Here is a 19922-nt window from a genome sequence, read left to right as displayed (position 1 = left end):
GGTATTGTTTTGATTTTGTTTATTTTTATTGAAAACAGGAGTGTGAGAAAACTCGGACCCAGCATTTGGACTGTTATTTAGTACATTTAACACTTGGAAAGAGTTAGAAAAATGAGAGACTCTGGATAAATAAAAAACCAAAATACCAAAAAAACCACAAACCCATCCCCAACCTCCAAAAGAACTCAAAGACTGAGGAATGGACTCCAGGGAAGGTTTAGAATGTAAATATTGAGAAAATCTCATTTTCTGAACTCACTCCTAGAAATATCAGCAAATGACAGCCACCAAAAATAGGGGGGACACCAAATGTCTTGAAAACACACAAACATCCTCATCGCTTTTGCCTCACTTGAAAAGTCTTGAGAATGGGGCAGGGGATAATACATTATCCTCTTAAGCCTTCATTTCGCTGCGCTCTCAAATACACCAGTGTCATGGAAAAGAAAATCAAGTGAATAAATGTTGCAATTTATATATATTTGAATAGATAACAAGAACAATTTTACTGTTTGCCATAAATGAAAACCCCACCAAATCATTCCTCTAATTGAGTTTCTGAAACTCTGTTTATGGCTGCAAAGTGATTTGATACAAAAAAATTACACATTTTGAGTTATTATATCACCCAGAAATTTGATGCCACTTAACTATGTAATTTTCAGAAATGATATAAAACCACTGCAGAAAAATATTCAGGGAAGCCCAAAAGACCTCTTTTTATCTGTTTTTATGGGTCTAAAATGAGAACTTGCAGAGATCCTTGCACTGTATGTGACGGCTGAACTGCCACCTCGGGAGCTTTATTAATATGTATGTAAATATGATCTGGTTAGATCCTGTGTTTCTGTGCCATTTCACAAGGTGGAGCGGCTAACTAAGCCGAACAGATCAACGCCCTGTGTTTATTTTTTTTTTTTCCCTCCCAAGCAGCAACATTTAAAGATTCAAAGAGAATGAGGACAGCAGCCTCATTTATGTCAAGATTGTCTCCAACCTCCTTCCTTCCTTCCTTCCCTCTCTTCTCTCTCCCCCTGCTCCCCCCCACCCCAACACCCAGACCTGTATCAAAAGCAATTTACTTCTAACTTAGCATAAGCTTTCTCATTAAAGACTGGGAAGAAACCAAAATTACATCACACAGAATCTGCAGCTCCAATTTTTCTTCCACTGAAAAGTTATTTGACCAAATGGGGAGAAAGTGGAAATGCATTCAAAATGTGTCCAAGTGACACATCAAGCTTATCCTCCATGAGGATATCGGGACTTCCTCTTTACACTGAAGCCACTGTTATTTATGTATCTATATCCGTGCTAGATTTTAGCTAAAGACATTGCACGATTTAAAAAAAAAAAAAAAAAGAAAAAAAAAAAGAAGAAAAGAAAAAGAAATCCAGAAGCTGAGCATGTGTGTGCTGAGAGTTCTTGACTCAGCATGCCTTGTTGCGTATAGGATAAAATGGAATATTTGACATCAGATGAGCTTGTTTTTCCCTACAGTAAGGATGGTATTTCTACATGAGAACTCTTCAAATCCCTTGTATACTATGAAGAAAGAAAATATTATTATCTTAATACAAGGTATTTTGTGCAAGAGAGTGCTTTCTTCCCCCTAAGTGAAAACAAGGGACCATAGTACTTCTAAAGCTAACAAAAAGCTTGTTCTCTTCTTGCAGGTTACGCTCTGTTTTGCCTGGGCTTTTTTCCCTTTCTTTTGGTGATATTATTGTAGGGTTTTTACGTGTTTTGTTGTTGTCGTGAGGAGGTGCGGCCCCAAGTTTGCAGGCCGGTGGCGGAGGCCGGAGCTGAGCAGCAGCCCCAGGACAGCGCAGCGAGGCACTGGGGGAGGCTCAGGCCCCTTTCCCGGCGGCGGGCGCCCAGCACGGCCGCGCAGACCAGGACAAAGCGAGGCGATGCCGGGGCCGCCGCCGCCGCCCGGGCAGCCCCCGGGGACCCCGGGCCCTCTCGCGGGGCTGCTGCGGCGGGTGGGGGAGAGACAGAAGCGCCGGGCCAGCTGCAGATGGAGGCAGGTCGAGGGATAGGTCAAGGTTAGAAAGAGCCTGCTATTGATCTGGCTTTGAACGCGAGACAGGGAGAGCAGAGAGACTAAAGGGGGAGCTGTGAGACAAGACATTAACAGCTTTCAGTGCTAATGATCACAAGTGCCAGACAGGGGAGGAAAGAGAAGACTGAGAAATCACTTTGGAATTTTTTTTTTCCTCTATTGGGATGTATTTTCGGAGGAGGAGGCTGGCTGGGGGCTCAACCCCCGAAGCCCTGCCCGCAGCTGGAGGGGCGGGAGGGGGCTGTGGCGGCCCCGCCGCCCCGAGCAGCCGGAGCGTCCTCCCGGTCAATCATTGCCGGCCCTTATCTCCCGCTCTCGATGCCCACTGGAAGACACTAGTTAATCAACAGATGATGCCCAGTAACTTCCCGATAAGCCGTGCTCCGAAGGGGTGCAGCTTCCTGCAGCTCTCCGAAGAAGGGCCGGGGCCGCCGGCGGCCGGACTTTGCCCCCCACAACACCCCAGTGCCCGTGGCCTGGGGACGGGCCGCGCCGAGCACGGCAGCACAGCCACACAAAGCCTCTCGGCCTTCCCAGCCGGGAGCAGAGTGGGATCAAAGCGGGGACAGCAGTGCGGGCAACCCTATCCCCACCGATCCGCCCGGGCCCCCTTCACCGCGGGCGCGGAGGCCGGCCAGGGGAGCGCCTTCCATTCTTCCCTTATCCCCCGCGTGAGGCTGCCGCATCCTTTCCCCTGGCTTGGAAAAGGCTGGCCCTCAGGGCAGGACAAGGGGGCTCCCCCTCGGGGCCCCGTCCCTCCCCATCAAGCGTGGGGGGGCCCTGCCATCACCACGGTCATTTTCCTTTGCAGGACCGCGCAGAGCAAACCAAACACACACGGCGAACAATCGCCGCAAATTAAGCGCCGCTAAAGGTCCTGTACGTGTTTGCCGAGCGCTGGCAGAGGCGGAGGGTCGAGCCCGGGCAGCTCAGGGCAGTGCCAGGCTGGCCCGGCGCCCACCACCCGGCCGGGGCCGGGGGTCTCGGCTGCCCTGGGCGCCTCCCGGGCCGGGCTCAGGGGGACCGGGGTCTGGCAGCGCCGGAACACGGGCTGTGAGCGGGCGGGCGGGCGGGCGTGGGGAGGGTGAGGCAGATTTGCCGGAGGAGCCGAGAGCGATGCTGTTTAGCCAAATTCTTCTCAAAGCTGATTAAGGGCAATGAGATGAATTCTGGTCTCCTCAAGGCTCTCATGCGATTTAATAAGTATATAATATATATATGTATATATATATGTATATATATATACACACTCATTTAACGTGGAAAGTAAATGACACGAGTGCAGCGCGGCTCTCCAAGCGGGCTCCGGGTACAGGGTGGTTTCTTGGGTTTCTGCTCCATCTGCCTCCGAGCCCCCAGGCCTCTCCTCTCCCCCTTCCCCTCGCCCTGGCCAGATCTGATGCTGAAAAGCTGTTATGCACCGAACTATTTACTTGTCGGGAGAGGAGGAGGAGGGGGGAGAGAGAGAAACAATCGCAGGAGATGGGCTGGGAGAGCCGAGATACAGGGGAAAAAGTTGGTTTACAAGAATCTTCCAAGTTAGAAGCGCACGCAGTTTTGGGCATTTACCTGCGTGTGAAATAGGAGGACAAGTGCACTGGGATGCGGTTCCTGGGAACTCGGCGTCTCTCCATTCGTGGCTGAGACTTAATTCCTCCGAGAAAAAATACTCTCTGCCAGGATTTTAAGGGAAGGGGGGTAGGGGGGTGGGAGAAGAAGGTCGGAGCGTGTGTGCGTGTGCGGATCGGGTGTGCGCGCGTGTCCCGCTACCATCGCGTTTCGGGTAGGGAGAGAGGAGGGGGAAAAAATCCCTCTCCCCAACCCACACAGATATTCGTGTTGTTGTAAAACTGTTCGAAAGAAATGCAGGGGGAACGCGCTCGCCGCCGAAGAGCTGCGGCGGCGCCTGGAGGGAAGGAAGAGCAGCCCGCGACCCCTGGGGAGCCTCCGTTCCCTGGGCACGGGGACGGCGGGAGCACGATCCGGAGCCGAGCCCGGGCGGCGGAGAGCGGCGGCCGCGATGGGTAACGGCGAGGCGGCGGCACCGGCACCGGCGGCAGCGCCGCCGCCCCCCGCCTGCGCCCTCCGCGAACCCCGGCGGCTGCCCCCGCCCGAGCCGCCCCCGCTGCGGCCGGCGCCGGGCTCGGGGAAGTTTGGCCGTGCGTGAGGATGCAGATTTGTTCCTTCCCCGCGCTCTTTTCCTAGCCGCGGGCACTCCGCGCACTGAAAGCGGCGCTGCACAAAGCCCGGAGCGGCGGCGAGCCCTGCGTGTGCCGTAGTTGGTGTGTGTGCGGTGTGTGTGCGTGTGCGGTGTGTGCGGTGTGTGCGAGTGGCGTTTCTTGTTCTCTTGCAGGGTACAATGTTAAAAAGCCACCGCTAGTCGCCCCCAGTGCTCCTACTCTCTGGGTCTTTTTGTCTCTAGTGCAGATTAAACGTCACGTCCGCACTTGAACTTGAATTTTATCCCATTGTACAGAGGCAGCCCCAGCCATAGAGAGACAGAGCGCTCCCAGAGAACCAGGACTCCGCCATCTTCACATTGCAATATATAATAGTAATAGCCAGCACCAGCCCAGCTGCACTGGGGGCTTCCTTCCTTCCAGTCCCAGTGCCAGGCGAGGGGGGAAGAGTGCAAAGTGGTGCAGGAGCACTGGCAATCCAAAAGCACCAGGGCAAAGCAGTGCCACTTGAACTGGGAAAGAGGAGACACAGTTTCGGCTACCCCTTTTCAAAAAAATTCTCTCTATATATCTACCCAGCAAGGGTCAATCTCTGAAAAACATTTTTTTTTTTTTGGCAATTTTTTTTTTTTGTGTGTGGGCTATCCCAATTCTAGTACTTTTTCTTCTTCTTTTTTTTTTTTAAATTTTTTTTTTATTACTGCTTTTTTTTTTCTTTAAATTTTTTTTTTTTTTAACCCTCCTGGTGGAAAAGCGCACTTGCCAATTTGCCAAGCACTCTGGAAAGAGGGAAAGAGAAAAGTGTCACTGGCGGTGCATATCCTCCTAAGTTCAAGAAGAGATCTGGAAGTCCAAGTGGCAGAAGCAGTGGAGAAAGGACAGAGTGTGTGAAAGAGAGAGAGAAAAAAGAGCGAGAAAGCTTTTCCTGATGATGATGATGATGATTTTTAATTGAGAGGGAATCCCATCCAGTGCACCACAGCAGCAACAAAAAGGAGGCTTTTTTTGTTTTGTTTTTGATTTTTTTTTTTAAGAAGAACTTGATAAAGAAGAAGAAGAATAAGGAGGAAAAAAAAAGAGGAGGAGGATCGGCCCCCCAACACATCTCCCCAAACCAGTGAAGCTCTCCAGGCGATGCCAGTGTAAATGCCAGGGCAATGTCCCGTCGCAAGCAGGGAAACCCGCAGCACTTGTCACAAAGAGAGATTATCACACGTAAGTTTGAACTTGGAACCAGACGGAGCCGAAATCGAGAAGCAAAATTAGGGAAGGGGAGGAAGCGGTTGGGGGGGGGGGAAACTCCATGAGCAACCAAAGCTGGTAAATGACTTCAGAGAGAGGGAGAGGAGAAGGGAATTAAAGAGGGGAGGGGGGTGTGTGGCTGGGGGGGATGGGCTGGGGGTGGAGGGGGGGAGAAGCCCGAAGTTTGCTGTGCGTTTTTGCAGCGGTGCGGAGGTGAGGCAGGCAGGCAGGCGGGAGGGCAGGCGGCGTGGAGCGGGGAAGGAGCTGCCGGCGGGGAGAGCGCGGCGTGGGGGGCGCGGGGCTCTCCCGGGGAGCGGGTGCGTGTGCGGGGGGCGGCGGAGCGGGGCGCGCTGCTCCGGGCCGGGCTGGGCCGACCCGCCGGGGCTCAGCGGCTCGCCCACGGCCCCGTTCCTCGTTCCTTGCTCCGGGGGCAGCACGGAGCGGTGGGAAAAGTTGGCCGAGCGCCTTGCCTCAGCGTGACAGCCTGGCCGCGGAGGGGGGGGGCGGATCAAGGTGGGCAGTGGCGGGGGAGAAGCGCAGCGGCCGGGGCAACTTAGAGGGAAGCACATGGAGGCGGTGGGCCGGCGGCGGGGCCGAGCTCCCGGCTCTCGGGAGCGGGGCAGGTAGATGGGCAGCTGCGCCCTGCCTGCCCCAGGTGCATCGCCGGCGGGGGAAGAGAACTCTCCTCCGAAGCGCGGGGGAAAGCAGAACCAGCTCGGCTGGGGCTAGAGGCAGGGCAGGGGCTGCCGACGTGCGTGCGGGGGTGTCTGTCGGTGACGGGGGGGCTCGGGGAAAGCCGAGGTGGGGGACGGGGATGGAGTGCACGAAATGCGGGCCGTACAGTGGCACCGGCTGGGCTGCGGGGCAGGAGCGGAGGCTGCACTTTGCTGAAGCTCCAATGAAAATACACATATATGCCCCCCCACACACCCCCTCAAAGAAAAATAGGAAAGGAAAAAATAATGCGGGGGGGAGGGAAGGAGGCGCTCCCCCCACACACATCCCGTAGCTCCAGCATCCCCCTCCTCCACGTTCCCACCCCTAAAGCTCCGGGAGAGGGGCGAGCGCCTGCAGGCAGAGTAGGGGGCAGGTCCCCGCGCGGGCGCCCCGCTCCGCCGCTCCTGTCCCCGCGGGGCTTGTGCCGCGAAGGGGGGGAGGGAATATGTGGGGGCGCATCCCGGGGCGCGGGGCCCCCAGCGCTCCCTGCTGCTCCGACGCCACCGGGCCACGGGGAAGGGGGAGGTCAGGCGGGTCCCCTTTTCCCTCCTATAGCATAGGACCAGTCTGGGATGGGGGTGGTAAGAAAATGAATGCCCGGCGCGCCGTGGCCCAGCTCTCCGCCGAGAAGCTCGGCCGGACCACCCCCCAAATCCCCCCCCGCGCCCCGCAAGACGAGTCCGCAAGTTGCTGTGCTGCGGGGGGCGGCGGCTCGTACTGAGCCAGCCCGGGGCTGAGCCTGAGCCGCGGCGGATCCGAATATTTATGTTGAGATTTTAAAAAATTTAAATAAATAAATAAAATATTCCCCCGGCTTCTCTCCCCTCCCCTGAAAGCCAAGAATAGGAGCCATCTGCCAGGAGCATTTGGTGCTTGCAAGCTCCTCTTTTTCTTTGTTATCGGTGATAAATTTCTGTTTGTAAGATTTCCTTGGGAATCGAGATATATATGTGTATATAATTTTTCCACCTCCTGTGGGATTTTTTTTTCGTAGCACAGGGTTGTTAGGGGACGGTTTGAGTTCCGAAATTTTAAGTTCTTTCGCTGTTTCTATATTTCCTTTTTTTTTTTTTTTTTAAATATATATACATATATAATTTCTTTTTTTTTTTTTTGTGTGTGTCTTTATTTTTTAAAAACTATCCTCCCCCCGCCTCCCAGCCCATCAGCTGGTGGAACCTTGATGAAAATGCATCTGGTATTCAGCTTTTTCTGGGTTTTGGTTTTTTTTTCTTTTTCTTTATTCATTGTTATTTTGGAGCCAGATTTGCATCACCATAAAAGGTGGATTTCCCCCTTCCTCAACGCCCTCCCCTTCGTTAATTGCATTTTTGATTTTAACCATCCAGTCTGGAAAATGTGTTACCCTTTTTGCTGGTGGCTTCTTATTTTTTTTCCCTTTTTGTTTTCTAATTTTCTTTTTAAAAGAGATAGCATCAACAGCCCCCTAAATCGCCCTGTGCAGTTTCTCTGACTTGTTTTCTGCCTCACTTGTGAGGAGATGTGGGGTGTTGAAAGGGGGTGTGCGGAAAATCTGTTTTGTTGCACACGTCTGAATTTGTTTCAAGGGGTGAAACATTTCTTTTCTCCCTGCTGTTGCTGCTGGGTGTGTGTGTGTGGGGAGGGGGAGGTGGGGTGGAGAAGAGAGCCAGGTAGGTTTGTTATTTCAATTTGATCGCCTTTTCTGATCGCTTTACTTGAAGGTAAATAATGAGGCAGGACAGCATTCGAAGGTGCCGAGGAGCTGCGCGTACAATGGGTTTAGCGGGAAGGCTGGGGGAGGAATGGAGAGCAGAGCGGTACGAGCTTCCCTCCCTCCCCTCTTGTATTTATCTATATCTCCATCCTGAGGAAGCTGGCGGAGAAATCAGGCTGCATACTGAACAGTGGCAGAAAAAAATGAAGGTATCCAGGGAGGAGGTGGTGGGAGGCGGGGGGTGGGGGGAGGCTGCGACGGGCTGGAGTTGGGGCTGGGGGAGCAGGAGCGCAGGCATTTCAGCGCATAGGTCTGAACCTCAGCTGCAGGCTTGAAGGAGAGGGGGTTGCAGGCTCTGCACTCCTCGGGAAGTGTCATTCATGGGGGAAAAGCAGCCAGGCAGTGTCCTCTCTAAAGGGGAGTTTGGAAAGTAGCGGGCAACAGAATGGGAAACCAAAACACTTAAACCAAAATAAAGTCAATGCCAAGTCAAGCCCCCAAAGCTGGGATGAACTGATACTGGTTTCAGAAATCTTTAATTTCTGTTGTGTTTAGCTTGGGCTTTTTTCTCCCTCTCTCCCTTTTTGGTGTCTTTCAGGAGAGTTGCATTTCAGGATGGACTGGAGGTCTGTGCCAGGCAAGGAAAGAGAGATGGGGAGAGAGATGAGAGGAGAGAGAGAGAGAAGGGTTTTCTGACATTGCTCAGCTGGAGTTTATTTGGTTTTCATGCACTTTGTGTTTGAAGAAACGTTTAGATTCTTAGTGTAAGACAAACAAACTCAAAAAGCAGAGAAACTGCAGTATAGTTGTGCTGCAGAGTTGCAGCATCTCATTAGAACAGTGGTCTTTAAGACTGCAAAACGGAGTGGCCTGCCTGTCCTTGCCAGGCTCACCCAGGCAGCGTTGTAGTGGATGTATGTGCAGGACGAAAAAGGAGGGGAAACACATGGAGAGAAAAGTGCAGCTCTGAACCTTTCTTCACTGGTAGTGGACAGAGGAAACTTGGTAGCCAAGCTCACTTAAATGCAAAAGAATGACAATACAAAAGAACTGATTATGTAGAGAAGAGGAGGTTGAGGTGTTGAGCTGCTCTGTGCAAAGAAACGTTATTTTGGTTTGATTCAAATTGGTGATTTTCCAGCTTAAGATCTTCCCTTTTAAACTCAAGAAATCTGTTTTCAGAGTAGCCCTGCATTTTTCATTTGAAGGAAATATGAAAGGCAAGAGCATGTGAAAAGCTTACTGGTAGCAGTTTTGCAGGAGGCGGCAAAGCAAGAACATTTCTGCAGAACAGCAGCAAAGATTGTGAGGGAAAGATACAGTAAAATCATACAATTCCAGGTAGAGAACCAGGTTTCCCAAGGCAGCTCTTCAGTACCTGGTCAACAGGTTTCCTAGGAAGAGCAATAATTTCCTGTATCACTTTGTATGTGTACGTAGTCATTAAAAATAATAACAAAAACCCCTACGATTTTTTGCATGTCAAAGTTTTGCAAATTGCTTCAAGGAGCTTCTCTTAAAATGCATTTAGATTTAGTGCAATTAACGCACATTCCCTGCAGAAGAAAACCCACACCAATGTAATCAACTCTAATACAAAGAATGTATGCTGTGACTGAAGAATTAAGGAGGAAATTACTATTATTTTAAGGATGACTGACTTTTTCATAGTACGTGCATAGCTGTGCACAGAAAAACTTATTGTGCTTTTAAAAGACATGTGTTTGCTTTAAATAGTACAGGAAAAAAAAAAAGGTTGTGTACTGTTGACTTCCAGGTTGCCTTTCATTTGAATATATTTGTATTGGACTTACAAGATAAATAAAAACACTACTGGTACATTTTCATAGTTTCTCATATTTTAAAATATTTCTTAGAACTGGTGAAGAGTAACTAGATTGTGGATCTAAGTGGTTCTGTCCTTTTCAGTTGATGTGTTCAGTGGCTTAAATAGACGTACAGTGGGTGAGAAACCATTTTGCATTTTTTGCTGGCCGGCAGATGCAGAGCATATTTTGTCAGGCTTATTTAAATACTGAGAAATAAAACTCTTCAAAATTTTACTACCTGGCTACCTTTAATAGGAATGGTGGGAGCCCTTGTCTTGTGCAAAGTGTATGTTTTTCTGCAGAACAAAGGGTTGTTTTGTGGCATATGTGTCAGTAGTTATGACTTAGTGGAGTGTGCGCTTGTAGAAGTAGTACAAATTATTGATATCGGTTAAGGACTCTGGTTGACTTCAGCGGCTCTTCCTGGGGCTGAGCTTGCTGCGAGCAGATTTCTCCGCTTCAAAAATGCCTCGCACACGATATTAGCTCCTCTTCCACAATTTCTACCTGGATCTCTTTGCGCTCTGTGTTGTTTGTTGATGCAAAATACTTTCCAAAATAAACTTCGCTGGCTGTTGGGAGCCTGCCGTGTGCTCCGTCCGCCAGTGGCGGGGGTTGGCGACTAGGGGGAGCTCCCAGCCCGTGCGATGGCCGCGCCGGCCCCGCCGCGGGACGCGCGGGATGCGCCGCCGGAGCCCGCACCGCCGCGCCCGGCGCTCACTGTGCTGCAAAATGTGCTCAGCGTAAAGTTGTAGTATTGATTTCCATGCGAAGATCTATACAGAGCTAGCCGAGAAGGGCTGACAGCGAGACGAATCTAGTTTTAGCTAAATCGTGGCTGATTAATTGACCCGGGTGGACAGGAGTTTTTAATTAAAATTAGTTTTTAACGGTGCTTTTTATTGTCAACAGACAATGTTTAAATTCTCCATTTGTTGTTGTCAGATAGTGATCGGGTTAATGGTACCTGTATACGAGTGAGCCTCTGGGTGGCGGGGAGCGGGGGGGAACCCACAGAGATCCATATGTTTGCTCCAGTGGATGTGAAAACACAGAGTGAGGAAGCTGGAGCTCTAGAAGAAGGTGTGTGCAGCAACAGAGCAGACACGCGAACAGAAATCGGCGTCGATTACATGTCAGAAAGCCACATGTACCCCTGCTGAGAGGATTTGATATGAGAGAGTTTAACCATACTTTGATCCTCAGGTCCTTAGAGCAAAAAATCTGCAGTTCCTGCAAATGAAAATAAGCTTTCTTTTTTTTTTTTCTAGAGAAATAAACACAAAATCACATCTGTCATGTAGAAGTTGCTGCTGAACAGCTCACGGCTTGTGCTGTGTGCTTCTCCAACAGGCTTGTGCTGTTCTCTGCTGCAGTCGGCTTGTGCGTTGTGGACAGACTTTAGCGGGACTCTTTCTTGCCCAAATGTATAATTTAGTGGCGTACACACGGGAAGCTTTGGTCAGTGAATGTCTATTTCACCCATCCTGAGAAGTCCATCAAGTTATGGCACTGTTAACATAGCAGAAGCGTCTTCTTATTTTTTGGGTGCAATATGCGGATGCAAGTTAGGTTATCCTGTGACAGGAAAGCGTGCTTTATTTTAACCTTCAAGAGAAGTAAATTAGGTCAGACAAAGGATCAGGGCTGTCATCAGCTGTACAAGAACCTTTCACTCTTGGGTAGAGAAGACCAGCAATTTATCTGATGATTTCTCTACTTCATTTAATGTTTGAATTGAGCTAGTTGGAAGCATATAGACAGCAGCCAGCTCATTTGACAGACCGGTAAGCTGAAGCGTACAGTGCCTGGGCCACTGCTGATGCTAGCATTGCACAGCCATGGGGAAAACCTTCCCCTTTCCCCTCCCAAAACCTCAGACTTCACTCACTGTAGCTTTCCTTTCATTCCACGACTGTTAACTTTTATCAAGAGAAACAGCTATTCCCCCTTTCCTCCTCCCGGTCACCTCTGCCCGCCAAGTGCACATGCACACACTCTCCCCTTCCTCTTGTTCCCTCCTCTGCCTCCCACCCTTCCCACTCCCCCAGGTCAAAGCCTGGTGGAAAATTCTCCCTGCAGAGACCTGCTACCCCAAAATGGCTCTCCACCTCCTTGCTAGAGCATTTCCTACTCTTCATTTGCCGTTTGGTTTCTCCAGGGTTGAGGTGCAGTTGTAGATTGAATTTGGTCTCCCCTCGGTAGCATCCAGAGAAAGCATGTGGAAAAATAAAGGGGGGCCAAGGATTACCCACAAGCTTTAAAGTTAGTGTTGCTACAAAAAAACACTTGATGAAGCACAAGCATTGGCTGTAGATGGCTTTATATATATGTATCCTCTTAATGAGGGAGGGAAAAGGCATCAATAACTGCATGCATTGATAAATGCATGATTCATTCAGCTGCTTTTACTACAACACCTTCCTCTGTGGTGGTTATTTACTTTCTTAAAATGTGCATGGGCAAGCTGCACACCATTCCTCGGCATCCACAGTTACAGCCTCAGAAGCAGTTGTGTGTTCGGCTCCTGAACATCAGTTAAATTTGTTCATTGTCTGCCCTCCTTCCCAAAGAGATGTTACTTGCTTGGTACTGTGGACCCTTGCTGGAGCTTTAAGTAGCAGGTTTTTTTTTTTTTTTTTCTTTTTTTTTTTTTTTCAAAGGATATCTAAAAAATACCTAAAGCAGGCTATTTGAAAACAAATTAAAGTAGAGGGACACACTTCATGCGTTGCAGGCACGCGCCAGTAGAAGGGGGTTAGAAGAATATAATCATTTTACTGCAAAAGTGACACCAGATCGGGGATTTGATTAATGGTGCAGCATTCACAGGGACTTAGTTCTGTATTTTTGACATATGCAAGTCTTTTGTGTAGTTGCCTCAGTGCAAGAAATTCTGTTTTGTTTTTTTCCTGGAGCTGCTGATAATTTGTGTGTGTGCTGGATATGCCCAAGGTACTTTCCAAAGACTAAGCACTAGACAGCACAGTACAAAAAAGGAATCCAAAGTTAAGGGAGAGGAAAAAAACACACTGGTTTACTTAACTTTTTTATGACCCCTTTTACTAAGCCACTGGAAGAAACCATAAATTAGCTGAATGTTATAATGAATATGCTTCAATGAAAGTAAAAAAAAAAAGACTTAAGAAAATTGTGTATGAGCAACAGTGTGCCGTACACAATTGTAAAACGCAGTTTCTTTTGAGCCTGATATTTAAGAAGAGAACAGAGCTTTTGTATGTTTAATACATGTTCAGAACTAATTACTTAATTTTGATCGTGCCTTTTAAATCCTTGGGTAAGAATCTCTGCTTCTAATATCTTTTTCTATGCCAGTTGAAAGCCTGTACCCAAATACCGCTCCTTCTCCTTTTGTGGCACCAAGAGCTCCTTTTTCTCCTTGCTTGTCGTTTAGTTTTAAATAAAACAAATGTATTCACTGGGGAACAAAGAATGCTTTTATATCACATCATCACATCCCATTTTATCTTCAGAGATTTACAGCTTCTGCAGTCTATAGTCTATACATTTTCTGCTCTCAAAAGCCGTAAATATTTTTTTATGAACATATAGTTTACTTAAGAGGAGACATAGCACTCCCTTCTGTAACACTGCGTAGTTTCTGAAGAAATAACATCTGACAAGTGTTGGATATTCGTGCAGATTCTTGAATATTCTTGTCTTTTGTCCTGTTTGAGTACAGCGTGGTTATTGTGTCATTTTCCTCCTTCTTTTCCCTAAATCCTGATGGCAGTGCTTGACTTGTTCTGTCTCAGGTGTGTGCAGAGGGTTAAATTGCTTTCTGAAAGATTCGGTGTACTTCTGCTAAAGGTGTCCGAGGTACCAGTATCGCAGGAATAGTCCTCCAGCTCTCCGCGCTGTGCAGGTGCTGAAGCATTGGAGTGAACCGGTCATTTCCCCCCCACCCTCCCTGCACCGCCGTGTCCTTGTCCCCTTGCTGTGGGTGCCCAGCGGGGGCGGCAGGCTCCATCCTGCCTGCTGCGGGGCCACCGACACCTGCCGCGCTGTGCTGCCGCCCGTCCAGCACGTGGTGGGGGATGACCGGACGGCCGTGGGGGACTGGACGGTGGCGGCTCAGCGGCTGCACCGGGGCCACGCACGCACGGTGTGGCAGAGACTCGCTCGCCGCTGCTCCAGCTCTGCCTTTGTGCACTTTGCACATGCCGGAGAGTCGCTGGGAAAGTGAGGAAGAGTGCGGTCCCCTGTGTTTCTGGGGCTTCTCCATCAAGTTGCCTCTTTTGGCCAATTCAGCCTCAGATTTTTATTTAGGAAAAAAATAAAATTAAATAATATACTACTAACAATTATTTTGCAGTCCTCTGAAAAATTAAAAATTGGTGTCAGATAAGCTGTGCCTAGTGTCGCTGAGTGTGATGGTGAGGCAATATGTAGGCATAATCTCAACTCTGCCTCTGCACCTTGCAGCTGTAGGAGCTGCTGGAAGGCTCTGGGAAGCAGGTTATTGATAAACTTCGACGGCAAGGAGCCATGTCGTCCACTTTGAGCAGTGTTAGTCTTTGTGCAGTAAGGATCCTGACACCGATCTCGGTGATAATCCAGCCAGAGAGCGTGTGATTCGAGCTATTTCCGTTAAGCATGTTGATGCTACAGTAAATGTGACATGTGGGTGTTGATTGAAGGGACATCATTTTCAGGCCTGCTTTGGGCCAACACCCTGAAGAGCAAGTCAGTTCTTTGTGCTCGCTCCCCAGCTAGGTTGAGCTCTCCCTGGCTGTGCCTCCAAGGCAGCAGTGACTGTGTGAGGAGAACAGTGCACTTGATGCACTGCAGCACACTGGTGGGCAGCTTCCTGTGTCTGGGCACAAGGAGCTGTGTCCCCATGGTGGACCCTGGGCAACCTCAGCTTGTCCCAGAGAAGGGTGGCCCCTGGGGTAGCCTGTGCTTTGTCCCCCAGGTGGGGATAAGGTTGGGCAGTGGCTGTGGTAGGGCAGGAAGGGCATACAGCAGCACCTCTGTGGTGAAGGCACTGGCAGCGCTCACCTTCACCACCCTGTTATTGATTTGTGCAGAAACCAGCCACGGAGGGCAGGTTTTTCACATGCAATGCTTTGGCCCGACACCAGAATGTTCCCTCTTCCCCTTTGCTCTGCCTCCTTTTGATACTGCAGGACAGGAAAAATAAGGAGAATAGGTTGGCAACTTTAGAGCCTTCTTACCCAGGCTCTGTGGTGCAATAAAAAGGCAAGAAAATAAATGATTGCTGCCTGGACCCAAACCCTGTGAACATGCATTCACAGTTCTGTCCTTCGAGGCCTTGGAAATGATTTTTAGGAACACAGTCTTTTCCACTACTAATGGGTATGATTTTGAGACAACTGACAGGCAGAAAGTAGTTAGCATGTGCATTCACTTTAATACTGGGCATGAGAACATTGTTTGCATGGGGCACATATGCTCTAATGATGTCACCACACTGGAGTAGGAGTGCTGGTGGCTTTGTGACACTGCCTTTATGGAATTAAGGGGTTTGTTCTCTGCATTTTGGTGTGGTAGGCAGCCAGAGAGCTTGGAGTCCAGTCAGCAAGTGTAATGATTTTTTAAGTAAAGCAAATGATTTAGATTGTCCAATTGCATTAATTTCACGAAGCCATCATATAACAACATTGTCACTCATGTCCCCATAGATTGCCCGTTGCCGACTCACTGTGCTCCATAGGCAGGCAATGCCAAGGCAATCCCCTTCGGAGGAATCTCTGGATTCAGGGAAAATGCTGGGCACACCTTAACACATCTGGAAGAACCAGGGCACGAGTCCTGTCTAGAAATATCTCGTTTGCATTTTTTTTCTCTTTTCCCACGTAAGGGAGATGAGGTGTTTTTCATTCTCTTTTTTTTTTTTTCTTGTGTGTGGCTTGATTTCTTCTTCTTAAAAAAAATATAAATTAATTTTAAATAAATACTTGTGAAGAAACACCCTCCTCCCTCTAAACCCAGCTACCAACAACAACAGCAATAAAACCACAGAGTTAAATTCAAATAATGTGAAGCGACTCATCTGAAACCCACAGACACAAGTAGAGTCAGAACTTTAGATTGAGACTGGCCTAAATTGCCCCTTTGGTATTAAAGGACTCCTTAAACAGCCTAAGATCTTGGCTGTTGTATTAACCAGGCATGACCCGATGCGTTATGGGCTGGACTTGCAGGCTTTTTTCTCTTTTCCTTTGTGGGTTTTAAATCTCTCCTGTAATGTTACTTGAATGTAGGTTTTTAATGGCTTAATTGAGTTGTCAATAGGAAGCCTATTTTTTTTTTATTCCAAGTAAAAAAAAAATAAATGCAAATTGACATGGATAAAATGCATTTGAAGATCTATTCAGTATTTTGTTTTTCATTCTTTTATGTCTGTTTTCCATGTCCTGAATAAGGGGATGTAATATAGCCTCTGCATTGTTGGGTGAATAGCTGGTCTCATACTTGATGATTTATTAAGCTCAAATCAGAAATAGAGTTGAGTAAAAAAAATCTTTTGATAGTTTGAAACCCAATTACTACTGATCATGAGGGCTCAGCGTACCAAGAAAACGAAAAGCTGATTTTCGGTGATGTGACGACTGCCAAAATATGAAGGAATACCAGATGTTATTTTAAAAAAGTGCCATTGCAGAGTCCTTGGAAAGAGAGTGAGCGAGTGTAAGTGAATAGGCATATGTGGATTTAACTAATATTCAAATGAAATGTATGACTGAAAAGAAAGAATTTGTAACAGTTTAGCTGTTCAAACCTCCTTCATGTTTCCACAGACGCCTGGTCAGGACCCTTATCAAATGCAGCAATTTTGCTACGTTTTCTGAAGAGCACAATTTAAATTGCAGGCAAAAAAAAAATAAAATCCTCACATCAAAAAGATAATAAAGTTGAGGTCTCTGCTTTTCTTTTTATTTGTTACATATATAAAATATATAAATACCAAAATTCAGTCTTTGTAATTTAAGACACAGACTTTAATCTGAAGCCTTTACAGGAATGTTAGTGAAACTAGTAATAAACATTTCTCTCCTCTGCCACTTTTTTTTCTTACGACCCTTGGTTCAGTTCCTGTTTTCGTGTTGTCTTTTTCAGCTCTTTGTCCCATCTCCCGTGTGTGTATCTGTGTGCCTGTGTGTGCCTCTCTGTATGTTTTTTTTTTAATATTTTGACACACTGCTTCCCCTTAATAGGAATTCTGGCTACAAATAGTGTGCACATTTCTAAAGGAACCTTTTCACAGTCCTTTTCTTTTGGGTCTAAAATGATGTATATGTAATTGGTAATTAAAGGTGCAAGCTCTCTTCAATATAAACAATATTGCTCAATGTTAGATCATTAAAGGGAACCACAGCACTAAATAATTACCTTTTGCATCGTGACAAGCTGTTTGTGGGCACCCACTCCCTTCCCAGCGGTCCCTTTTCAGCACAGGGTTATGGTTACATTTTCACTAAGGCAAGGAGGCATCTTTTCATGATATAAATTGCTGAATTAATTGTGTAGGATTGTCTTCAAACTCCTTTTAAACTTAGATTAAGGGGAAAAAGGTAATTAATGCTTTTCAGAATGAATGTGTTTGGAAACAGAAGCCTTCCTGTGCCCATCGTCTTTTCCAGCAGGATGGGCACTTCTCTGAGTCCCTGGCCCTTTCTGCCGTCGCTGCTGCTGCTGCTGCTGCTCTCCCCTTTGCTGTTAGGGAGCTCTGATGCAACTTGTAATACCACTGGTAGATATGCTGATCAGTTATTTATTCTGGAAGGCAAAAATGGAGTGATTCTTTTTCTAACTACCTTTCTTCAAGGCGCAACCATTTGTGTTGCCAGGTAATGCGTTCCACCTTCTACCATTTGTCTCTTTCCTATGTATTTCTTTTTTTTTTTGCAATTGCTTAAGAGTGAGACAGAAATCCTTTTGTTTTAGGACTGGAGAAGAGTCCAGATCTGGATTATAACATCTGTTTATCACAGTCTTACTTCTTTGAGATATTTGTGTGACTTACTTTCCCCAGGAAATCCATAAGGAAACCACTTGGACTAATAGAGAACATTTTTCCTCCTATTCCTTTAACCCTGATTCAATTAGAGGTCTCAGTCACTGATTTACATACTGTTAGTTCCTCTGTTTTGTTCAGCCCAAATCCTATAGTCCTTGCAGAGTCAAACCAGCCTTAGGCAAAAGTCAGTGGAAATTTTGCCTGAGCGAAGTCCAAGGTTTGTATGATTTGGCAGTTACATAGTAGAACAAGAGAAAAAAACATGTTTTGCCTCAGAAATGGATTGTGATCCACAATTATTTTATAATGTAAGAATTATCTTATAAATACCTATTAAAAACATGGTGGTTTTTAATAGTTGTGAAATGAGAAGTTGCATATTTCCTAGAAACTGATGCAGGTCACTCAGAAATTCTTTCCCAGTCTTTGGGGGTAAAGGTATGAAATTCACCAGGTCTCTGGGCAAAATTTAAACAAGAAAAGCTTTTATTAACATATATAGCAATGGCAGGGTTATTTGACATCAGAAAAATAAAGTGGAAGATTTCAGGCTCAGCCAATATTCCGGTATGTTAAATAAGCACCTCATTCCCTTTCCCACTGTACAGACTTTTGAAATCCCTTAACTGCTCCTGTGCCCGTATCCCGCTTACCTTACTCTTACAAATAGTTTGCTGTAATTTGTGCTAATGGGTGGTCATTTAATCTTGCCGGTAACTTTGTAACAGGAAAGGTGGTACTAATTTTGTATGTCACGGGGATCCTAGTTCTGCTAGTTTGGAGCATACAAGCTTTCCCCCTCTCTCTGAAAAAGGAAGAGAGGTTTGGGTGCATAAGCTTTGCTGGATGGGGCCTTGGCCAGATGGCTGGGAGACGCGGTGGGAATGAGAAGGTGGGATAAAAAGAGAGTAACTATTTCAGAATACGACTCGGGGCTCGAACGCTTGCAAAATGGCTCTTTGCTGATATCCTTGCAGTGCTGGCAGCAGTGGGAAGGAGCTGTCAGGAAAGCTATGCCAGGTCAGCCTTTCCATTTTGTTTCAGGCAGGCTTGGTTGCAAAATATATTGAAATCATTCTGGGAGAGCGGAAAAGTTGAAAAATAAAAGAAAGATCTAATCAGGCTTGACTTCTTCAGGGGGTGGGGGAAGGCTGGGCCTCTGGTGATGCATCCTCCAGAGTCTGTGAACACTCAAAGCAATCTCTTTCTCTTCTCCCCTCATCCCTTTCCTCCCTCTTTCCCCTTGTCCATGCAAAGCAGAGGCTGACCATGTGGAACCGGCACTGGCCGACGAGGATGAGAGCCTGGCAATAGCAGACCCAAGCGGCATCAGCATCGCTGCAGGCGGGACAGACCCCGACTTGTTAACCTGTGGACAGTGTCAGATGAACTTCCCGCTGGGAGACATCTTGGTTTTTATAGAGCACAAGAGAAAACAGTGCAATGGCACTGGTGGTGTCTGCTATGAAAAGAGCATGGATAAGAGCAGCCCTCCCCCCTCCTCTCGCGCCGAGCTCAGGAAAGTGTCAGAGCCAGTGGAAATCGGGATCCAAGTCACACCCGATGAAGAAGACCGTCTTCTCACGCCTACAAAAGGAATTTGCCCCAAGCAGGAGAACATTGCAGGTACAGCACGTTTTACACTCAATCAACTGCCTAGGTAATCTTTTAACTAGAGTCCTCTAGAAAGTGCCATGAAACACAGACTTCAGTAACAGGTCTTTATAGGAACCATCCATTCTGGAGAATCCTCATGGCTATGCAGGGCTGTCCATCCCATGTTTAATTCAGTGTAGCTGTCTGTGCATGGCCAGCTGCTGGAGAAAGGGGCTTTTCAGTTCCCTGGGAGAGCCAAGGAGCACCCTGTACACTTGGGAAAAAGCAGAAAGCTGGAGTCAGAAAATATTTCACGAGCATCCTTAAGCAGGTAGAAGTGGTGGAGGGATAGGGGACTTTGGTGAGGTGCTCAGTTCAGTCCTCTTCCAAACACCTTTTGTCACATGTAGACTCACTGGGAAGGATTAAATTCTGACCCTAGTGAAGTCAGTGGAAAAATCGTATTCCCACTGACTGTTAGTGGGAAGCAGATTTGGTTGTGAGGGCTGAAGCAGGGGTTCATTAAATCCTTGCTTTTTCTTTTCCTGGGGTAGATACCAGCTTCCTGGTCTGCCCGTCTGCTGCTTGTCCT

At 47.6% G+C, this 19922-nt stretch overlaps 1 protein-coding gene across 6 annotated transcripts in view; it reads left to right on the top strand.

Annotated features, from left to right (window-relative positions):
• The first annotated feature begins 4469 nt into the window (after positions 1-4469).
• BCL11B (BCL11 transcription factor B) overlaps positions 4470-19922 on the top strand; it is a 96980-nt gene continuing 81527 nt past the window's right edge. The window contains exons 1-2 of one of the 6 annotated variants that reach the window (XM_064659132.1): positions 4470-5460; positions 18995-19360. In XM_064659132.1, the coding sequence (XP_064515202.1) occupies positions 5403-5460; positions 18995-19360 (424 nt within the window). In that variant the 5' untranslated portion in view covers positions 4470-5402. Of the gene's footprint in view, positions 5461-7860; positions 8110-18991; positions 19361-19922 lie in introns of those variants that run through there. The other 5 variants (XM_064659127.1, XM_064659126.1, XM_064659131.1 and 2 more) reach the window with 5 other exon arrangements.

The sequence above is a fragment of the Pseudopipra pipra genome, chromosome 6, assembly GCF_036250125.1.
Source record: "Pseudopipra pipra isolate bDixPip1 chromosome 6, bDixPip1.hap1, whole genome shotgun sequence".
Lineage (NCBI taxonomy): Eukaryota > Metazoa > Chordata > Aves > Passeriformes > Pipridae > Pseudopipra > Pseudopipra pipra.
Note: the sequence above shows the minus strand (reverse complement) of the source record. Positions and strands in the feature narration are given on the sequence as shown.